This window comes from Cibotium barometz, chromosome 15, assembly GCF_041138505.1.
Source record: "Cibotium barometz isolate CiBa-2024 chromosome 15, ASM4113850v1, whole genome shotgun sequence".
Lineage (NCBI taxonomy): Eukaryota > Viridiplantae > Streptophyta > Polypodiopsida > Cyatheales > Cibotiaceae > Cibotium > Cibotium barometz.
The window spans coordinates 27,015,308-27,039,140 of NC_141060.1; the positions used below are offsets into that span (position 1 = coordinate 27,015,308).

A 23,833-nucleotide genomic window follows, 5' to 3' on the forward strand; every position below is an offset into this window, starting at 1 on the left:
CCAAAACAGCCCAAGAGCTGCTCTTTGCAATTGTAGGGAGGGTTGGCGGGAAAGAGAGTGGAGAGGAGAAAAAAACGCAGAAAATGCAGATCTGCCCCTTTGGAGAAGAAAACACAGGTGTGAACCATTGCGGACAAGATTGTGTGAAGCCTCCAATCAGCGATTCCAGGTCTAGACGTCTCAGAGCTTTGATATCATGTTAGAGGGTAGTGGACAGATGTAGACGAATGACAAAAACGTTGGAGCTCCAAGAGAGGGATGAGAGAAAACAGCAAAACGCTGTTGCACTAATCTCAAGAAAAGAGCGGATACAACCAGCCCGTAGGCGAGGAGTGGACTCTGTAGGCAGAGGGCTGAAGGTGCTCACCAAGAATGATCAAGGAATGATGATGAAGTGAGGAAGAGGGCAGCCCGTATATATATTCCTACATGAGCTGGCCGACTGCCTCCTAGTGGCCTACATGACCTGAAAATAGGTGAAATACTCGATAAAATGGGTGGGCAACCCACATCAAAGGCCCATGAAAATACTTGTTCGTCATGAGCGTTCTCTGAGCTCCCCCCCCCCCCCCCCCCAACTCCTTGCTTTGCCCCTCCGCCGGCCTGTCCAGCCCCCTCTCCTTTGCCCCACCCCCTCGTCTGCATCCTCCGTTTCCCCCTCCTTTTACTCCCCACCCCCTAGTGCCCTCTTTTTTTTCCTTGTTTCTGCCCTGCCCCCCTCCCCATTTCCCTTTTTGCTGCCCCTCATCCCCGTCCATCCCCCCCCCCCCCCCCCCCCTCGTCTTCTTGCCACTGTGTCTTTTTCCTCTTCCCGCAAGTTGAGTTTCAGGATCTTCGGAGTGTTCTCATCTCGGAAAGTTTTCGGCATTTTCTGGTCTTCACCCCCAGGAGGACTCCATGGCAGCCGCTCCGTCATCCTTGATCAAGGCCACCGTTGCTTGCTTATCTTTTTCCGAAGCGGACCTTCAGATTCTCGCCATGACTGTTGCAGCTTTAGAGGCCTCCATTCTGGTTTGGAAGATTGTTGGTAGCCACCCTGCGCGTAGACAACTCAGGGATCTTTTACAGGCGAGCGTTCGGTGGGCCTGCAAAGATCACAGATATTCACCCTCTGGGGCGTGGTTACTACCAGATGGAGTTTGACTCGCCAGCGGCGTCAGTCTGAGTCACGCAGCTACGTCCCCTCGCACTGTGTACAGCCTAGGCCTTCTTTGCGTGGTGGCAGCACGGCTTCGATCCTGCGTCTAACCCACTTGCTGGTTTGTCAGGCTTCCCAGTGACAGTTTGGTTCCCAGGCCTTAGGAAGGAATACCTTCCTCTTCTCCCGGTGATTGGTGGTGCCATCGGGAGAGTGATGGAATCCCCCCCATTGCTGCCTTGGCCCTCGTGCGAGCAGTTGGGATTCCATCCCTCCGCATCTGTGTTGCCTCGCCGGATTCAGTGACACATGTTATATCTATCCCACCCCTTTGGGGAGACCCCATCCTTCAGCGAGTGGAGTATTCAAGCCTTCCAGGCCAATGTTTCTTTTGCAGGCAAATGGGTCATCTAGCTAGAGCTTGCCCTGGACGTTAGTTCAGGAGAGTGCCTCTAGTGGTCCCCCCGTATCTCGTTTAGGTCCTCATCAGGGGGTAGAGAGAGAGGCAGGTTCTCAGGCAGCAGAGGACCAGGTCCCGATCGCATACGACGCAGCTGTCGGAGAGTGGCGGGCGGACGGCCCGTGCTCGGGTTGTCAGCCGACCACCAGGGCTGAGCGCCGTCACTGTGTGCGCCAAGCACATGAGGATTCGGTTTTGTCAGAGAACCGTTATGAGCATTTATCGTAGCATCCACCCGTTGGTGATGGGGCCCCTCCAGTTGCTGAGAGCGGGCCCCTCTGGCCCCTCCGTTTTGGCAGTTGATTCCCCGTTGAGATCCCTCCTCAGATTCTTAGTGCCCAGTGAGGCCGGTAGACCCCATTGTGTCCCCTGTGAGCCTCTTCTAGCGGCCTTCCTCGTCGATGGATCTCTCCCAGTAGCACCCTCTCTGCCCGCTGCCCCCCCCCCTCCTCCATCCTTGCTCCCGTCTTTACCCGCAGCAGTTCCTTCAGCCCCGTCCTCTGCATCAGAGCTTGCCCTCCCCCCCTTCTGCCTCTCCAAAGCATTCTCGTCCTCCCCCAACAACCCTTGACCCGGAGCGGCGGAGGCAGCCGGCGAGTTCTGTCCGCCGCTTGATACATAGCTTCTTTGAGCTGGTGGAGATGACCATTGATGCCTCTCCGGTGAGGGCTCTCCTGCCAGAGTTCTCAGGTGGGCCTCCCTAGGATCTTGGGTAGCTTGTGGTTTATAGTTTCTTCCGATGTCTTTCGGTGGAAGGAACATATATGTTCGAGGAGACAGTAGCACCTATTCGGGTATGTGTGGTCTTTCACCACTCCAAACCCTCTACGCCAGAGAATGGTGCGATGATCTTCTCTTTCCCGTTAAGTATAGCCCCAAGGACAGAGTGGGATTCAGAGTCGATGACTGTCGCCATCCAGGGTCGAGCTCTCCCATCATCTTCACGACGTTCGCATCATCGACGTACTCGCCCATCTTTGGCCATTGGCTAGGATGGAACTTGGAGGCTTCGACCACAGAGACCAGGACGGGGGGATGGTGGCCTCCAACCTGGAGGTGCTGGTTTTTGTGTTCATGCATATTTATGTCGCAGTCCCTCTTCCCCTTCTTACAGGTACCTCCATTGTGATCGATGGAGTTCGGAGTACGCAAACTCTTGTGCTCGGACAGAGTGGCACTACATGGAGGATAGGATCCGCGCCCAGTAGGTGCACCTTCGGCCTAGGACGGATTGTGATTATTCCCTGTCTAAACCCTCACTCAAGACTCTTCGAGTGGAGGGTAGTTTCGCAAGTTCTGCCTTACACAGAGATTGATATGCGGATAGTCTGGTGGAACATACAGGGTTGAGGGGGGCATCAGTGCTTTCAGAGACGAGGCGTCCTTAGGGCAGAGCTCTAGAGAGCCATAGTGGGGGAACCTATCGACATTCTTTTCCTCCACGAGCATCACCTCTCTGAGGGACGCACCCGCCGATGCAGGAAGATTTTACCAGGCAGGAGCCATACTTTCTGGTCTTCATCCTTTGGCCCTTCAGGGACATAGGGAGGAGTTTGTATTTCTGTCAGTGAGCAGCTTTTGCCGACAGTGACGGGCTCAGGAGTTATAGTCTTGGGGCGAGCATAGTGGGTTACCATCTTGATTGGAGAGGATAGTGTTGGCTTTCTCAATGTTTATGCCCCGAACGCCGTTGCAGGTAGAGCCCTCTTTTGGAGCACAGTTCAGCGGGCCCTTTCCTAGGCTGCCTTTGGTGCATGGGTGGTGACTTCAACATGATAGAGGCAACAGAGGATAGACTTGGAGGAGGCACGACCAGTCTCAAGAGTAGAGCACCCTACCTGGGAGGAGACGATACTTGTTCTTAGGGGACACGACCCTTGGCAACTTTCAGACTCCAGAGTTTGGACACAATCAAGGTGGAAAGGTACGGTAAGGTACGCATTCAGGTACGGGTTGAGATTTTGAGGTACGTTAAATATGTAAGGTTCGTAAAAACATAAAAAATATACTATATAGTGTACATATATATACAAAAAAATGAATGAAAAAACAATTCATTTCTGAACATTCAACAACACCACAATTACCAAAATGAGAGCTCCATCTGTTAACACATTTCCTTCGCTATCATACTCTCAGCTTTGGCTCTGCAATGGTAGTGACCCCAGCAGTAGGCACCGCATTATCATCATCTCTCGTTGCAATGTCTGTATCAATGAGAGGAATGGCTATGTTCGCACTTTGCATAAGTCGGCTAAAATTGGCAACGAAGGCTGGCCTAGGTTTTTTTTTTTTGGCCCAAAATGTTTTAAAAAATTGCCACGTACTTGCCAATGAGGTGATCGCTCAAGTGTTGAAGGTGTTTGCCTAGGATAGTAGGACCAAGAGGTCTTGGGTTCAAAACTCCCTTGGTGCTTCCTCGGTGGCGGCATCGTCTATGGGTGGATAAATAAGTGGCTATAGGTGGGTGCCTATGGGCGGTGAAAAATCGGTTAACTTCTTGGGCCAACGGTCAGTCGTCGCTTGGGGGGGGGGGCGGGGGGGGGGGGGGGGGGGGGGACAAAAAAAAGAGAGAAAAAAAGCCACGTATCGTACCGTACCGTACCGTACACTAAAATGTACCTTATAATAAGGTACGTACGTACGGATGCAACCTTGCGAGCAGTCCAGGGAGCCTTAGCTTCTCGTGATCGGATAGGTGCATGGGCCTCAACCTCTCTAGACTTGACAGGTTTTATGTTGATGAGTGGGCTTGTAGCCGTGGGGGCATGATTGGTATCTTGGCAAGCACCACTTTTTCAGATCATGCCCCGGTTATTCTGTCCCTAGAGGACCCCTGGAGGCATGATAGGCAGGCGAGCTCTAGGATTCCGGAAAGCCTCATTCAGGACCCCGAGATCTTCAATAGGATAGAGCAGATTTGGGCGGGACTAGACTTTTTCGTAGGCTTTGCTGTGTGCACATTGGATGCTAGCCTAGGGGAGGAGGCAGATTGGAGGGCTTTAGGGAGTGGGAGCGGAGTTTGAGGAGGGGTCTGGCCTCTTTACAACGGCTTTAGGAGCGTTCCCCAGATAGCCCATGAACCAAGAGTCAGGTTGCTGCCGCCCGCACGGAAATTAGATCCATTGACGAGAGGAGAGTGGAGTACAGATACCATGCTAGAGCTTCATTTTGGTCTTAGGCCGGTGACATAGTCACAGGGGATTTATTTGAGATAGCTGGCCCCCATAGGAGGAGAGATGGTATTCGCAGGCTGCGTGCCCAGGATGGAGCTATTGTTTTTGATCCATCGCCACTGATTTCTTCAGATCTCTTTTCACAGGTGCCCCATTATCCCTACAGGTGATGGAGGCGCGCGAGAGGGTCTGACGGCACATGAGAGGTGGTTTCTCCCTCTCTTCAGTCCTTCTTATTGACTCCATTCATTGTGGAGGCGGCGGTGATGGCTCTACCCAGGGGAAAATGCCAAGGGGTAAATGGGCTTCTAGTCTCTTCTTTCTTCGTCACTGGGACCTCTTGGAAGGCGGCCTTCGAGCTGCCTTCAATGAAATTATGATCACAGGTGCCATGCCAAAGAGGCTCTCAGAGGGTTTGATACACTTGATTCGTAAGGAGGGCGGTGACAGATTGGAGATCCGACAGTGGAGACCCATCACTCTTCTAGGGACTGCCTATAAGATCCTGGCCAAGGCCATCAGCAGGAGACTTTAGCCCTCTGTGTCGGACTTGATTCATGACACTTAGACCGGCTTTGTTTAGGATCGGAGCATTCTGGACAACATATTCACCTTCTGGGAGGCAACAACTTCGGCCAGGATGCGGCAGCATGTGTAACTCGTGGGTGACCGGGGGACTAGGGCCTTTGACACACTTGTCGATACCATCAAAGCATATTAAAACATTTAAACATGGCCACAGCCTTAGCACATATCCATCGTCACTTTGCATAAAACATAAAAGCTGGACAAAATATCCACAAATGCTGAAAATGGAGCTTGCACATGTGATACTGCATAGAGGCCGGAATGGGCCGACCCCCCCCCCCCCCCCCCCCCCTTGGAGTATTTTATTACCCAAGGAGAATAATTTCATGTACAAGCTTTGAGGGCCTTCCTCTCCCCACGGGAGATGCCGGATTATCCATATACAAATGCCATAACACAGCCCAACACGAGGCTACCAAGCCGGAACACAGGCTGTCGAAATGCCGAACCAACAATATAATCCATATACCTCCGTGTGGGTACTGATTCTTCCCCAAAAACCACGGGTCTTCATGCAATAGAGCTGGTACAGCAAGTACAACTCTCCATTCAGCCGGCACAACAAGTACAATGGTTGGTACAGCAGGTAGTACAAATACTGGTACAACAGGTACAATGGTTGGTACAATAGCTACAGTGGCTGGTACAGCAAGTACAATATCTGGTACAGCCGGTACAATGGTTGGTACAGCCGATACAGTGGCTGGTATAGCAGGTACAAGGGCTGGTACAGCCAATCCAGTGGTTGGTACAACAGGTATAGAAAGTACAAGGGTTGGTACAACAAGTACTATGGCTAGAAATCATAATAAAATGATTAAATACCCTTGCCTTAAGTATTTCTTCGTGATGGAAGCCTCCAAAACAGGCCCCAACAGCCGGTATTCTTCATGGGCACTTTGCCAACTCTTGGTATTTGCTCAATTCGAGATGTAATGACGCGAATAGAATTTCCATCGGAGTCGGGCCAAAAATAGCAACTCTCCTAAAATTTAGGAGTGTGGTCCTTTGTATTCTAGGATAATCCCCCATTCCCAAACCTTGTACTTTCCAAATATTTAGACATCTTGGAGTTCACCAGACCCCTTTCATACTGGGAAATGTCCAAGTTGGTGACATCACCTCATTGTGCTACTCCTAGACTTTGAGAAAGCTTATGATAGGGTGGATTGGAGCTTTTTGGAGGGCACGATGTGTCGGATGGGATTCCCTGTGGAGTGGATTCGTGGAGTCTCTGGACTTTACTCAGCCTCGCACAGCCAAGTTTTCATTCAGGGAGCCCATGGTGATAGATTTCCCCTTTCCCGTTCGGCTCGGCAGGGTTGTTCTTTGGCACCTTACCTCTTCTTATTTGTCGCCGAGGCCATGAGTAGTTTTCTTTCAGCCTAGGAGACCGGACTTCAGGGATTACGTCTCCCCCTTCCATGCAAGAGGAGCTGCTTGACCTAGAGTTTGTAGATGACACAGCCGCTTTCCTTACCAAAGATGTGAGGAATCTCTAGAGATTCGCGGAGGCGATCAAGGTTTTTTTTGCCGTGCATCAAGAGCACAAATCAATTGACACAAGTCGTGTGGTTTTTGGGTGGGCTTTGCACCCGCCTCGACTTGGCGCCCAGTTGAGGCTTTCCAATGGATTTCGAGGGGCACTCGAGTTCACTATCTTGGTTGCCAGGTTGGCATTGACATTTCTCTAGAGCAGCAGCTCGCCCCTCTTCTTCAGCAGCTCGCCTCTCTTCTTCTGAGCATTCGGAAGAAACTTTTATACTGGAGTTCTGTGAGGCTCTCCCTAGCAGGTAGAGTGGTGGTGGCGAACCAGGTTCTTCTTGCTACCATGTGGTACATCACTTCGTGCTGGGCCTTCTCTCGGGCATGTATTGGCCAGGTACAACGGTTGATCAGGAACTTCCTATGGGTCGGCAGTGATGGGAGGCTAGCCAGGGCCAAAGTGGCATGGAGAGTGCTCATTCAGCCACGTAGTAAAGGAGGGCTTGGCCTCATTGACCTTGCTATTTAGAGCCGTGCCCTGTTGGGCAAGCTGATCGTTAGAGGACTCCTTCCCGGTGGTGAGCCCTGGAAGGATTTTCTCTTGGCCCGGATTTCAGCCCACACCCCGAGTCTAGGGGGCCCTTGGCCGCAAAGTACTAGATGGATTTTCACAGAGATGCGGGCCCGCGGTTTTAGCCCAACTTTTGAGGACAGATTTGTAGCTAGCTTACTTCGAGCTTGGGATCACCTCAAGCCGTCGACCCTTAGGCGGATAGCTCCGGCAACCTTAGAGGAGCAGCTTCGGTAGCCTTTGGTCCGGAACCCCTCGATCCGTTTACCTAGTGGCCACATGTTAGGGGCCCGACCACATGTATCATGGAGCGCCTTGAGCATAGGACCAGCTAGGTCCCTTGGAGATTGGATCGCACACATGGAGTTACCCTCGGAGGTGGAGGAGAGAGGCCTGGCAGGGGTCCGGGATAGAGCCAGGCTCAGCATTGACATCGACTCAGCTATCTCTTAGGAGTGTTGACCCCTATCCCAGACCCGACTCCCCTGTTGTGGCTAGGTGTGTTTACTAGGCATGATATTCTCGTGGTGGTCCATGGAGTAGATTAGGGCAGTGGTCTGCTCACTTTTTCTATTGGATCCCATGGCAGACTAGAGAGATTCAAGCTTCCCTTAGAGCATTTTAGTGGTTGCACCTTGTAGAGGGTGAGGGTGATTGGTTTTCGGGCACGGGAGTGGCACATAGACCCAGGCTCACCCAGCACCAGCCAAGGTGGCCAAGGAGAGATTCTGGCAGCTATGGATCTAGGAGTGCCGACCTCTCACACGCCTACAGTGGGACCCGGGAGTGGACTTGGCATGACCGCGCGGATCGGGAGGAGACTCGTTGATGTCCCCTTCTTTGCATATACAGCGTGGCTAGGCCGCAGGATCCAGATGCCAGAGATTGATTGCACCTCGGTAGGAGCAGCACATTGGCAGTCTCAAGGCCTCTCACAGTGCTTCCTTTTAGATTTCTGATAGAGGATTTGGGACAGTTTTCGGCCTACAAAAATCACACTCTTTCTTTGTTTGATGGCACACAGGAGCTGGGTGGTACTGCAGCTTGCCCGCGGTGTGGCCACCCTCAGGAGTCTCAACGACATTGCCTTTGGGATTGCCTGAAGGATCAGTAGATTTGGCAACGGATTCTTTGCATCCTCACCATGAACAGGGCATCGACTCGAATCATTACATGGGGCAGTGTCGCTTGGGCCACAGAGGCTAGAGCGGTCAGGGCTTATGAGTGAAGGGAGAGACATACATGAAAGCGCAGCTGTAGAGTTAGGGTTTCATGTGGGAGACATACACAGAGAAGAAGGGAGAGAGAGAGAGAGAGAGAGAGAGAGAGAGAGAGAGAGACATGTGGGGATAAGTCAACTCAATGTATATGAGTGTGTGACTCCCCTATCACACATGTATATTTGCTCTAGTACACATAGTGCACTTAGTACATTAAAAGTACTAAGTGTACTATGTACTATAAAACTTATGGGCTAGTACACACTATAAGGGTGGGCATAATGCCTTTACCCCAACAGGGAGAGAATTAGGGTTTCATGTGGGAGACATACACAGAGAAGAAGGGAGAGAGAGAGAGAGAGAGAGAGATATGTGGGGATAAGTCAACTCAATGTATATAAGTGTGTGACTCTCCTATCACACATGTATATTTGCTCTAGTACACAGTGTGCACTTAGTACATTAAAAGTACTAAGTGTACTATGTACTATAAAACTTATGGGCTAGTACACACTATAAGGGTGGGCATAATGCCTTTACCCCAACAATGAGGAGGATGGGGGAGGGCCAGCCCTTCAGGTCTCTCACCATCGTATTTCGGCAGAACTAGTCACAGCCCCACCTACAGCCTATTGGCGACCAGGCTCATGCCAGAGATGGGAGATTTGCAGTAGCATAGCAGCATGGCACTTTTGGCGAGCTAGATGCAGCGAGGCCATCAAGGGTACCCACACTCTGCCGGTTGAGTCCATTAGGAGCATATGACTCAATATCATTCACACCCTCTGCGTTCAGTGGGGTAAGTTATAGGGAGGTTGACTGTGAAGAAACAACACTTTTTCCAGGCCTAAAAAGGGACTTTCTGGATATTTTATATTTTATATTTTTGGGGTTTTTTTTGTCTTGGCTGCTGGCCTACACCTTTATGGTGACCGACCAGCAACCCCCCTCACTATATATAGCATTGCCTATACCTCATCATTCATGTACTTCATCGCCATATCAGGTACCATCTGGCCGCCTACAAGCAGAAGGTCATATCTGCGTTTTCCTCTGTTGGTCCAGGCCGCCTACTTCAGGGCTCACATCAGCCAACATCAGGCTGTTTCTTGGCGCTTACATCAGGCATCTTCTGTTCCACATTTGCGTTTTACTTCAGCATATGTTAGCGCCCACATCAGAACATACATCAGCGTTTATACATCAGCTTACATCAGCGTTTTGCTTCAGCAGACATGTGCGTTTTGCTGCAGCTTACATCAACGCTATACAACAGCCCACATCTGCGCTTACATCAGGGCTTATATCAGCGTTTATCTCAGCCTTCTTCAGTGCATACATCAGGGATCACATCCGTGCTTTTACCTTCAGCATATTTTGTGCGTTTTGGCACAGCCCTTGGGACATCAGCCCTCTCTGCTACTTCGGGACAGCAGCCCTCTCTGCTACATCGGGACGGTAGCCCTCTCTGCTTCAGGTATGCAGCACCCGTGTCACCAGAGCTTGCACCACTCAGGACGGCAGCCCTCTCTGCTTCAAGTATGCAACACCTGTGTCATCAAAGACTGCACCACCATCATTGTCATCGACGTTACGTTTTTCCGTTGCCACTATCACCTCGGAGTGCTTTGCCTCACATCGACGCGAGCCTTCGTCATCAACCGTGCTTCAGCTTCGACATCTTCTCTGCTTCAGCATTGGTCTTCTTTCTGCTCAGAGTCACCTCTCATATGAGGGCTCTTGTACATATCTGCACTCACCTTTTTATATATATTCACTCACATATTTCATGCTGTGTGGTTTTACTATGATCTCTCGTATATCTGGCGTCCTTTTGCCCTCACATGGTATCACCATGAACATTCTTGTAAGCCTAATGTTATAAAGGTAATTTTTTTCCATATGTCCAATACCACCCATTCCAAGCATGACATAGTGTACAGACAGGAGATGATTGCTAACCCCCTCTCAGCTCCTGGATGTGGAACCAACCCCAGTGAGTTGGAGTGCCGCCGGAGCATAGCTTGAGGTAGAGACTTCGTGAAGAGGTACGTTGCATTGTCTTCGGTCGAACAATAAAGAAGCAAGATGTCACCAGCCAAGATCTTCTCACGAGCAAAGTGATATTGTATCTCTATGTGCTTGGTCCGGGCATGGAAGACCGGGTTTCGAGCAATAGCGATACAGCTCTGGTTATTGCACTGGATGATCGTGGGCTCCTTCTGTGGAAACCCAATCTCGCCAAGCAACCTCCGCAGCCAAACAACCTCGCAAGCAGCCCGGTACTTTGCCTCTGTAGACGACAAGGCAATAGTGAGCTGCCTCTTGTTGCTCCATGAAACTGCTCCTGAGCCGAGAGAGAAACTGTAGCTTGATGTAGATCTCCTTGTGTCTGGATCTCCTCCCCAATCCGAGTCACTCCAACCTTGGAGTCGAACTCGTTCCTCCGTTTCACCTCCAGTGGTGTAGAAGAGTCCAAGATTCTTCGTACCCTGCAGATACCGCAAGATCCGCAATCCTGCATCCCAATGAGACTTCAACGGTGTCTGCATAAATGAGCTCAACAGCCCCACAGGAAAGCTCAAGTCCAATCTGGTGTTCAGCAACTAGATCAATGAACCAACCAGCTTTCGGTACAGAGAGGCATCGACTGGCTCACAAGGATCATTCATTGTAAGCTTCGTGTTCGTGTCCATCGGCGACGTGATAGGCTTGTAGTTCTCCATCCCAAAGGCCTCAAGCAACTCATGGACATACCGCTCTGCTGAGAGACAAAGAACCCCCTCTGGGTCTGCCAGATCTCCAATCCCAAGAAGAAGTGGAGTAAGCCTAAATCGGTCATGTCAAACTCCTTTGACAAGGCAGCCTTTGTCACTGCAATGTGCTCCATACGACCGTCGGTGAGAATGAGGTCATCCACATAAAGGATGATCGATGTGACCATGGCGCGTTCCCGAAAGAGATATAGGTTGGGATCTGCAACCGATCTCTGGAATCCAGTCCGTAGAAAGAAGGAATCAATCTTTTGATTCCAAGCCCTGGGATCCTGCCGAAGACCATACAAGGCCTTTCGTAACCTGTAAACCATCCCCTTTGATCCTGGAACCTCAAAGCTTGGAGGCTACTCAACATACACCTCCTCCTGCAATACGGGCCATCTGTTGAGAAGAAGCAAGGGCAAGAACGGTCCGAATCGTGGTCATCCTCGCTGTCGGTGCAAAGGTATCCTCATAGTCGATGCTAGGCCGTTGAGCATAACCCTTAGCCACAAGTCTGGCTTTGTGTTTGTCCACCGACCCATCTGACGTATACTTGGTCTTAAAGACCCACTTGACACCAATGACAGACTGTTTCGACGGCCTCGGCACTAACTCCCAAGTGTTATTCTTCTCAATGGCATCTAGTTCCACCAACATGGCTTTCCTCCAAGTATTTTGTGCAAGGGCTTCCTTGACGAAAGTGGCTCTTTGTCCCGCAGATACGAGACATCAAAGCATAGTTTACTTGTAAAAGCTCCATTGAATGACTTTTTATCACGAACTCTATGTGATCTTTGAGGTCCGTCCTTTGTGGTCCATTTGGAGGGACCGTGACACCAGACTCCCGAAGGGTGTCGACTAACAACCTGGGTACTCAAATAGAACGCGGAGCCTCCTGCTGCTGCGCGGGCTCATCTCCAGCTGCGGGCTCAACCTCCTCAACTGACTGAGGTTGTCCAGCTAGAACAATCGACTGGGAATCATCATCAGAATCATTTGGGTCACCAAGAAGTGGGGGCTCATCAACAGTGGAAACCGGAACATGTTCATCAAAAACCACATCCCTGCTTACGACAACCCTCGTTCCTCTCTGGATCATACAACCTGTATCCCTTGGAAAGAGAGTTATATCCCAAAAAGACAAGCTTTTGGGACTTTGAGTCGAGCTTCCTCCTTTGCTTCTTCGGAAATGAACATATGCATCGCTCCCAAAACACACGGAAATGGGAGACATCAGGTTTCCTGCCAAAATACGCCTCAAAGGGAGTCATGTTCGGTACTGAAGTTGTCGGAGAACGGTTGAAGATATGGATAGCCGTAGCCATAGCCTCTCCCCAATGTGGACGAGGAAGATCACGATGCTCCACCATCGTCCTCGCCATTTCCACCACAGTCCTGTTCTTACGCTCAACTACTCCATTCTCTGACGGCAAACCTGTATTGGCCAGCTCCCACTTGATGCCATGTTCCGCACAAAACTGCACGAATGCATTGGAAGAAAATTCTCCTCCTTTGTCAGCCCTAAGAGTCTTAATCTACAAGCCAGACTCTTTCTCCACCATCACATGCCACTCCTTGAACCGAGAAAAAGCTTGGTCCTTCTATGAAAGGAAATAAACCCATGTGAATCTGCTACAATCATCAAGCAGCATAAAATACAAAGAACCTCCCAAGGATGCTGTCTTGTCTGCATAGGTCCACACAAGTCAGTGTGTACCAACTCCAAAGGTTTCGAAGCCCGCTTGGAGGCCTGCTTCGGAAAAGATTCCTTGTATTGCTTACCACAAATGCAAGAACTATAGCGTCCTTGCCTGCTGCCAACATCTGGCAAGCCAACCACCATATGGTCCCGGAAAGCTCGCCGCAGCGCATCCACATTCAAGTGGCCAAACCGAAAGTGCCACAAATCACCAATCTGAGAACTTGTCAAGGAGGAGAGTGCGGAGAGTTTGTATATACCATTCTCCACGCTGCCTTCCCAAACAACCTGGTCAGTCTCGCGGTCCCGTAGAGCAACAGAATGCTCCTCAAACTCCACCCGAAAGTTGGTCTTGCATACCTCATGCATTGACAACAGATGAAAACCAAGTGTGGGGACGTAAAGAACACGAGAGGAATGCTTCCCCCCTCTGCCATCCGGAATGATCTTCATCTGGCCCTTACTGTGTATCGGTATGGTGGAATTGTCGCCAATGAAAATGCGACCTGATTGCCGTTTCATATCCTGAAAGAAGTCATGGGAAGGAGTCATGTGCTTGGAAGCACCACTATCAAGAATCCATTCCCGAGTATCCTTGGTGGTGAAGCCAACTGCCTCCTCGCTCGAAGAAGATGAAGCATCGGTGTCCAACATCTCCAAGTGCACAAAGGCGGGAGTCTTTGCAGCTGAAGCTGAAGAATCAGCACTCTTTCCAGTCCGCTTGGGACACTTCGTGTGGCCTTTCTCGCCACAGTCATTATAGGTTCTCTCGGCCTTTAGTTTCTCTCGGTCTGAATCAGGCTTCTTTTTAGAAGACTTCTCCGATGAAGCCTTTCCTTTGCCCTTGTTGCTGCTGCTACGCCTTTCGACCATTGGCTAGTCAAGGCCTCAGAACCTCCGCCCTGTGGAGGGTTCGTGAATCGCTCTTCCTGGTCCAAGACCATGGGCACAAGCTCCTCCCATGTGATGGTGTCGAGCCTGCCACTGGTGATCAAAGAGGAGTAAAAGGCTGAGTACTGAGAGGGCAAATGTGACAACAACGTTATGGCCATATCCTCTGACGATATCTCTTTCCCGGCCTGGAGAACTTCCTGCTGAAGAGCCTGCAGCTTGTTGATGTGCTCCCGCATCGTCGACGACTTTGCAGGATTCATCACCCGCATCTGAACTTCCAAGGAGATTCTCTTCATGGGTGATACCCTGTTGTAGAGAGAAGCCAAATGCTGCCAAATCCCTCTAGCCAGCGTCATATGCTTTATGTGATTGATCACTTGTGATGTGCAATTGAGGAAGATCCAAGAACGGACTCGGGCATTAACACGATCCCATAACTATGCTTGTGTCTCCTGTTCCTTCCGAATAGAGGGTAACCCCCCTTCTTCCAACTCCGGCCGTGGAACTCCAACAACAATGAAATCAGCCAAGTCATAGGACTCCAAAACAGATTCCATCATTACCTTCCATATGTCGTAGTTGTTCCCGTCCAACTAGTGGTCCACCGGGAACGTGGGGAGTGTCGGGATCTTCACGTGCTTCTCAGCCATCTCAAGCAAATCTGCCATCTCAAGGGTTCACAAGGTCTTGTGAAGGGAGGGTGGGTGGGAAAAGAGAAGAAGAGGAGGCTGCAAATAGAATGTAAGGTGGCTGTCCAACGGTGATGGCCGTCCTCTACCCGATCTCCAAGTCCCGTACAGCCCTCAATCAGCAAACCCTTGACGTTCCACTGTCTCCAACCTTCAAGCCACCTGGGGCTCTAATGCCATGTCAGAATGCACAACGGAAATGAAGACAACTGCTGTAGAGAGCAATACACAGATGAAAGAGAGAGAGAAGGTAGTGTATCTCTGCTATATACACCAATAAATTCCGGAATACACAATGGAGAGTGGGGGGGCAACTGTGGAGAATGCCCAGCCGACAGCAGCCCACGACCAGTACAAGCCCAGTCGGCCAACAGAAGGGTAGTCGGCTAGCAGAACTGAAGTCGTCCAGGGTTGTACAGCAGGTCGGGTATCAGAGTCCAGTCAGCCAGCATTTGATACAGCCGACAGGCAGAAAACTGCCTCCCACACCTTAAAAAAAAAGGGAAAAATACATGGAAGTGAGGAAAAATGGGGAAACACCAAAACTGGGTGGGCACGCCCACAACAGAGGCCCTGACATAGTGTACAGACAGGAGATGACTGCTAACATGCACATCACCTTATCCACACCACCTTTGCCATCATGAGTCATGACAAAAATCCTCTTCCGCCAAGGAGACTGTCTTCATCGGTATTGAGAAGCTTCCCTCTGACTCTCTTGTTCCTTCCACCTCACGTCTTACGGATTGGGTGATTGATAGTGGGTGTACTACTCACACATGGTCACCATGAAACGCATTTGAGCTCGGCTGAAATGTGAAACGCTGAAATGCGTTTCACGTTTTGTAAACGCCATTTTTGAAACACCGTTTCATGTTCTCAGTTTCAACTCTCTCTCTCTCTCTCTTGCGCGCGCACACAAACTATTAGTAGTCTATTACATACATACATACATATGCACGTATGTATATACATACGTATGCACACACACACACATGCACGCACGCACATGCTGTGTGTGTGTGTGTGTGTGTATAGCCGTTTCGGTCGAGCGTTTCAGTAAGCACTTATCGAGGGGTGAAATGTTTCAGCATTTCCTGTCCTGTTTCGATGTGAAACGTTTTGGGGCTGAAACGTTTCACGGTGACATTGTACTGACATGACTCGTGATAGGACCTTTCTTCATGACATTCGTCCCAGCTCTTTGACACTGTTCATTGGTGATGCTTCCAACTTGGAGGTGTCGACGGTTGGTAATGTGTGACTTAACTCTTCCCCGGGTCCTTCTACCATTCGGGATGTGCTTCATATTTCCAAGCTCTCTAGAAATCTCCTCGCAGTTTTTCAGATTGTGGAGAAAGGATATGGTGTCAACTTTGACAGTTCCATCCTTGAGATCATCGACATTAGCATCTTGCAGATTGTTGCCACAGGTATCTAGGAAGGTGGTTTTTATCGGTTGAGGACTTTGGAGGCTCTTTGGCTGAGTCCCAATCTCATGAGGTGCAACTTCTTCACAGCTATCATGCCTTGGTAGCTCATGTGGATATTGATTTGTGGCATGCTCGCTCTACGGGCATCCGAATTATATTTCTCTGTAGCTGCTATCTTCTCAACGGATGGTCGAGGGTCCCCCACCATTGAAACCCTTCCTCTCCACTTGTGTGGCTTGTCTTGATGACAAGCAACACCGAGATGCCTTTCCTCACGAGGCTTCTCATATTCTGGAGCTCATTCATATGGACTTGTGTGGCCCCATGTGGACTACCACCCAAGGAGGAGCCAGGTACTTTATGCTTATTATTGATAATAACTCACACAAAGTTTGGCTTTCTCTCTTGGCAGAACAATCTCAAGCTCTCCCCCGCTTCCAAGAGGGTGACTTCGGTCGAGAATGCGACCACAGAGAAGGTTCGACAAGTCTGCTCCAACAATGGAGTAGAATTCACCTCCAAAGCCTTCCATATTTTTTGCTCACAGAAAGTTATAAGCTGTCAATTTTCCACACCTCACACTCAACAGAATGGTGTGGTTGAACGCAAGAACATGACTGTTCAGGAGATGGCCCGTACCATGCTTTCTTCTTATTATCTTTCTTCCTCTTTTTGGGGAGAAGCTGTGAGCATTGCTGTTTACATCATCAACCGTCCTACAAAGGCGGTTTCTCATATGACCAAAACCTTCCGTCTCTCATTTTAGGGTTTTTGGTTGTGATGCTTGAGAGCGAGAATCATCTCATGAGGGTTCAACAAAGTGAACTTGCGAGAAATCACCAAGAATCGTGACTCCGGATCCCATAATGTGTAAGCTTTGGAATGAGAGCTATATCCAGGAATTTGCAGTTCCTGGACTTGGGATCAAATTTGGATCTGTCAGAATCAGGGATATGAACATATCCCGAGCTTACCATCGAGGTCCCTCCTCCTTCCTCGGCCACCCCAACTCCACCACCACCTTCTCCACCATCAACTTCTTTACCCCCTGCCTCTCCACCTCCTCTTTCCCCGGCTTCTCCTCCTCCTCTTGCTTTTGTGCAACAGAGGATTGCTCCCAAGATTCCACGATGGCTTGAAACCACTGTTCGTGATTCTCATCTCTCCGATATGGAACTACATCAGCTTGTTGATTCTTCAGCACAATCTTTGACATGGGCACATAGATTACAGTAGCTTCATCATTCTTGTAACCTTGCCTTGATGAGTATAGTGATACAGTTATATGAACCTACTACAGCTAAAGAGGCTATTGCTCTTCCGGAGTGGCGGGCAGCCATGGAGACTGAGATTGATTCCATTGAGAGGAATCGTACATGGGGGCTTGTGAACCGGTCTTTGCATCGACAGGTCATTGGGGTCAAGTGGGTCTTTAAGACCAAGTTTCATGCTGATGGATCTATGGACACAAACACGAAGCCAGATTGGTTGCGAAGGGGTACTCTCAGATTGAGGGTGTGGATTATGAGGAAACTTTTGCTTCTACAGCCAGATACACCTCCATCTAGACAGTTCTTGCTCTTTCTGCTCATGAGCACTGGCCGGTTTGCCAAATGGCGACTTACATGAGGTGTATGCTGAACAACCTCAAGGTTTTCAAGTTCCCGGACTCGAGGGTAAGGTGTACAGATTGCACAAAGCCCTTTATGGTTTGAAATTTGCACCCAAGGCATGGTATGATAAGATCGATGCATTCTTTCTTTCCCTTGTATTCCAGAGATGCTTTGCAGACAATAAACTTTGTGTCTTTGCTTAGGAAGGTTTACTCTGTTTGATTGTCTTATATGTTGATGTTAATCATTGGCTCACATCTTGCCAAGATTGAACAGCTCCGGTGAGATTTACCTCTCACCTTTGAGATGACTAATTTAGGAAGGGTTACTCTGTTTGATTGTCTTATATGTTGATGTTAATCATTGGGTCACATCTTGCTCAGGAAGGTTTACTCTGTTTGATTGTCTTATATGTTGATGTTAATCATTGGCTCACATCTTGCCAAGACTGAATAGCTCCGGTGAGATTTAGCTCTCACCTTTGAGATGACTAATTCAGGATTTCTCCACTACTTTGTTGGGATGGAGGTCTATCAGTCTTCTATTGGAGTGTTTCTTAGCCAATATAGATATTTGCAGCAACTCCTGGAGACATCCGAGTGCCATCCAATTTCTTGTCCGATGGATTCTAACTCCAAGCTTTCCCATGATGATCCCTCTCCCCTCTTTGAGAACAATACACAGTATGAGAGGCTTGTTGGTTCTCTTATTTATTTGACTTACACCAGGCCTGACATTTCTTACAGTGTCAGTGTTCTCAGTCAGTTGTCTTCTGCTCCTTGACATAGTCATTGTCAAGCCACTGTGAGGGTTCTCCGATACTTATTCGGTACCTTGGACTATGGTCTCTCTTTCAGAGGAAGCACTGAGCTTGTTGGGTACTCTAATGCTGATTGGGCAGGTGATCAAGATACTCGAAGATCCACTTCTACTTATTGCTTCACTCTTGGTCCCTTCTTCAGGCTAAGGAGCAAAAGCAAATGGCAGTCCAAGGTTTCCACATGATGTTGCATGCACGGAAGCCTTGTGGTATTGATCCATAACCCTAAGCTTGATTAAGAACATTGATGCTGAATAAAGCATAATTAAAGCAGAGAAGAGAGAAGAAGAAGAGAGACCGAGTGCCGTCCAATTTCTTGTCCGATGGATCCTAACTCCAAGCTCTCCCGTGATGACCCTCTCTCTTCTTCGAGGACATTACATAGCTTGTTGGTTCTCTTATTCATTTGACTTACACGAGGCTCGACATTTCTTACAGCGTCAGTGTTCTCATTTAGTTGTCTTCCGCTCCTCGACATAGTCATTGGCAGGCCGCTCTGAGGGTTCTCTGATACTTATCCAGTACCTTGGACTATGATCTCTCTTTCAGAGGAGGCATTGAGCTTGTTGGATACTTTGATGCTAGTTGGGCAGGTGATCAGGATACTCGACGATCCACTTCTAGTTATTGCTTTGCTGGTAGTTCCAGTCTTACTTCCTAGAGATCCAAGAAGCAGAATACAGTTTCATCATCTTCTACTGAGGAGTGTCCACCCCGTCATCAAGTTTAGCAGAGGGGAATGTCACGTGCACGCCCGTGCCATGGCTAATCTTCAGCATGAACTGACTTAATCCTTGATTAGTGCTACAGCATCATTAGTAGCAAAGCATCAAAACCATTCAGCAGCATCTACATCAGCACTACCATCATCGTGAGTAGGAGAACCATCAGAATCAGCATCATCAGATTTAGCAGCATAATCATCATCATCAGCACATGGAGGTGTAGGGTCTCTGTCAGCTGGCTGTAGACAAGCAGTCGGTAGCCAGCAGAGGTCCTAACAGCAAGCAGCTGGGTATTCAGCTACTGGCCGACAGCAAAAGAGGAGAAAAACGCAGCATTTCCAGATATTAAAAGGGGGTTTTTGTCCAGCAGTATTGGCCGACAGGCTGGATGCTTGCTGACCAGCACTCCAAGCTCATATATAAGCATAAATCAGTATTCAGCAGACACCATTCAGTCATTAGCTCATCATTCATTTATTCCACTATCAGTAGAGGATATGTAGAAGGGGCTAGGTCACCCCTATGGGGCTGACCATAGCCCTACATCATGTATAAGCAACAAGTTACCTTTTTGTACCATAGTAATACAAGAAAACCTGACACCTAATCTCTCTCCTCTGTCTTAATCTTGTGTTAATTAGCATCAACGTTCTTAATCATGCTTAGGGCTGTGGATTGATACAGCAAGGCTTCCGCGCATGCAACAATTACGCTGGAGTATTGTCATTCTCACGACAACTTTGTTGGTCTCTTCACCAAACCTCTTCCTCGAGATACTATTGATCAGCTCCTTACCCGTATGGGAGTTGGACCCCCGTGCTAGAGCTAAGAGGAGGTGTTGGACATGTCATCTCTAGCTCTCTTTTACTCCATTTTTATGCCCCTTTTTATCAAGATATTTATCTGATGTCATGAGGGATTTTTTCCATATTTTTTCACTATTTGATAGCTTATTTTTAAGCATTTATCACTTTTGCTACAGTCGTGTGCCGTTTGCTACTGGCGGACTGCTCTCCATGAGATGTATAAATGGCCATTGTGCCTTCATAATTTATTTAATACTTTTCAGTTCTTGGCTCAAGTGTTGGATCTCTCTTGGCTGTCTACTCTCTCTTGTGTGATCTCTATTTGCTTCTGCTTCATATTCACATATTCTCACATCCCCCTCTGAGTTATATTAGATAAAACTCCTTGGAGGAGTCTTGAGTATGAGTTCTTAGAGCTAGAGAGCTCTCGTTTTTTTACATGTCTCAACAATGAGAGAATAGCTGAATTTTTAGTTCTTACCCAAAAGCACTTGAGAAAAGCGCGTATAGTTCAAAAAGCATCTTTTTAATAATAAAAGCTCCTCTTTTTAGTTTTTAAAAAGCTTTTAATATTTTGCTTTCCAAAAAGCTAGTCACATCATTCCAAGCTTGTATGGTGACCTTGCGTTGCTTTTCTGCCATGTCTCAACAATGAGAGAATAGCTGAATTTTTAGTTCTTACCCAAAAGCACTTGAGAAAAGCGCGTATAGTTCAAAAAGCATCTTTTTAATAATAAAAGCTCCTCTTTTTAGTTTTTAAAAAGCTTTTAATATTTTGCTTTCCAAAAAGCTAGTCACATCATTCCAAGCTTGTATGGTGACCTTGCGTTGCTTTTCTGCCATGTGTCAATGCCATGTCATCAACTCCATACCACTTTTTTTTTCAAACTTGTGTGTGTGTGTGTGTGTGTGTGTGTGTGTGTACGTGCACGTGCGTTGCGTTTTTGCATAGTAGCACCCTGTATTTTGATGCTTCGGTGACATTCCCCAACTTATGAAACAATTGTCCTAAACTGTCATATTTTGCTTTTCTCTGCTTTTTTTGTGAGCTTAGCTCTTCTCTCTTTGGCTGTTGAGACATGGTTCTTCATGCGGAATGTCCTCCTCTTCTCTTGTGCTTGGCTTTGGGGAGCATCTTACCCTCACGGTTTTGATCCTTCACATAGAGTGACCTTGGGTTTGACCTCTTTGGGAGATACTCCCACCCCTTGTATCTCTAGAATCGCCCTCAGGCAGGAGTTTCCTAGCATGATTCTCTTCTTGTCAAGATCAAACTCACCTGTTCTCCAAAGAATAATATAGGCGAATACTCTTGCTTGCAGGGAAGGCCCTTCAGTGGGTATTAGGACCCAATACTGTGTCGTCTTCTACATTCTGATTCTCTTCTCTCTACTCTCTAAATTGGATGCTAAACATTCTCACCCCATAAAGGTGTATAAAGAAGGCCTTGTTGTGTGTTATCATGATCAAGCTCAGTGCATGTAACATGACATCTTATCATCTCTTCTTTCTCTCTCTAGAAGTTGGCACCCTCCCTTCATGAGGCCTTATGGCTGTGTTTTCTGCACTTTCTCCTTTTCAACACCATATCCAAGCTTACTAGTGTGTTTTCCAAGCTCCCAAGAGTGATTCCAAGCCGTATTCACTCTCCTACACACTCCCAATGGTTGAAATTCAGCAAAATAGTCCTTTTCCTTGCTGTAATTTTTGGTCTTTTGGTTGAAAACGCTAATTTCAGGCTTCCTTTCTCAAGCTGAACCATAGGGTAAGCTTTCTCAAGGTTCTCTGCATCCACTTGAAGACTTGTGTTGCGAAGATGGTAACAAATTAAAGATTTCAACACTCAAGACGCTTCCATCATGAAGACTTCTGCTGACGTTGACTCTACTTGCAATTGGTATGTAAGTAGCAGGAGGAAGGAGTAGGACTCAATGTTCACATACCTTGTGTAGTGTTTTGTTGTCCTAGGTGTTGTCTTGCATATTGTTTTTACCATGTGTGGGTGGAACAGTAGAGAGTAGATGGTAGGGAACATGGGCACTCGAGAGGGTAGTTTGAGTTGAAGATCTTTACCGACAACTATATTTTTTGCAATACTGTATTCATATGCATTGGTATGGTAATCTGGTTAGAAATGCCCATGACACTATGTACTTGATTCTCCCAAGATTAATAAACATTATTTGAGGGAGGGGCCGGCCGTTCCAGCTCATTGTGCATCTCTTGTCAATTCAGCAAATTACATTTTGTATTATGCTTTTTGTCCATTAAATCTTGGTGTACTTAAGTGTATTGATTATCATTGTGTTCAACCAAACATTCCACACCGACCAGTGGAATTACAATATCATTGGCTACTTTTCGGTCTAGGAAAATTTACAAAGACATCTCTCTTGTTAGTGGTGAATATAAGAAGTAATTGTGTTTGCCAATGAGGTCATCGCAAGTGATAGAAATGTTTGTCTAGGACCAGGAGGTCCTGGGTTTGAAAGCCCACATGGTGCTTCCACGGTGGCATCGTCTACGGGCGGTGAAAAATTGGTAACTACAGGAGGACCTTGGGCCAAAGGCCTGTCCGGGAAGAAAAGAAAATAGAAGAAAAAAACTATGTTTTGAAAATGTGAAGGGTAGTTGGTGAAACCTGGTTTGAATGTGTTCTTGTGGGAGTACATGTACCTTTGTGATTTCTTTATTCTCTTTAGTCTTGAATCTTGATGCATATGTCCTTTCTTTTGAACACCAGGTTCTTATAATGTAGTTGAACTAAGTATTTAATGGGATTTATAACAGGGAAATGATAATGTTCACTTTGAGAAGGATGGATCGTCAAAGAGAGGACGAGGCCGTGGACGTGGACGAGGCCGGGGACGTGGGCAATTGCAAAATGGAGGTCGCAGTCATCCAGTGGGTACACCTCCACAGGCCAACAGCCTTCCAAATGCTGAAACAAAGCCACCTCCGGGCCCACGGATGCCTGATGGGACTCGAGGCTTTACCATAGGTCGAGGAAAATCAATCAGCACCAACACAGTGTAGCCTGGTTCTGGAGTCCCTTTTTTGTTGAGCTGGAATTTTTGTCTTGCTAGAGATCTTCAGCTCTCCATGCCAATCCTGCATCTAACTGGGTTTTTATGTGATACAAGTTGGTGGGAGTGGCGCAGTTGCTTTTGAACCTGTAAATGTTTTGGCATGTTTTAAACTTGGTTTGGGTGAAAGTGGCAAGCTGGTATACACTAACCTACTTGGAAGAAAATTCATCTTTCCCCTCCCCCCGCCCCCGCCCGAAAAGCTTTTTTTTTCTCGAAATATTGGCCAGTGCTGGTTTCCTACCTACGCATGATAGACTGGTTGCATCTGTTGAAGTCTCTCATCTCCCAGCATTTGCCTTTCATGCTGTCATCTTGCAGATGAGACAGTCAAAACACTTGTAAGCATATGTCATGGGACTCAAATTACTCCTGGTAAGAGATGCTTGTGAATGCATGTCTTCCAAATTGTCATACCTTAGTTTGATATAAAATGACAGCCGAATTCGCAAGGGAGTGCAGAGGATCAACGGGCAAGGGAGTGCAATTCAATGTTTAAACTCTCTATAGAGGACACTGCGATATCTGCGACTATGCATGCCTGCTAGGCAGTGTTGAGGGTTATAACCATAGGACTGCGTTTGTATGCTGCAGCCACTACTAGGCTTGGCTCCTGTTGTAGCGATGCTTTTGGTACTGTATGAAGTTTCCTGTTCTTTGGTTTTCTTTTG

At 48.1% G+C, this 23,833-nt stretch overlaps 1 protein-coding gene across 3 annotated transcripts in view; it reads left to right on the forward strand.

Annotated features, from left to right (window-relative positions):
• LOC147631115 (uncharacterized) overlaps positions 1 to 23,618 on the forward strand; it is a 35,454-nt gene extending 11,836 nt beyond the window's left edge. The window contains exon 10 of one of the 3 annotated variants that reach the window (XM_086809447.1): positions 22,867 to 23,618. In XM_086809447.1, coding sequence (XP_086665573.1) covers positions 22,867 to 23,112 — 246 coding nt within the window. In that variant the 3' untranslated portion in view covers positions 23,113 to 23,618. Of the gene's footprint in view, positions 1 to 19,954; positions 20,352 to 22,865 lie in introns of those variants that run through there. The other 2 variants (XM_086809448.1, XM_086809449.1) reach the window with 2 other exon arrangements.
• The last annotated feature ends 215 nt before the right edge of the window (positions 23,619 to 23,833 follow it).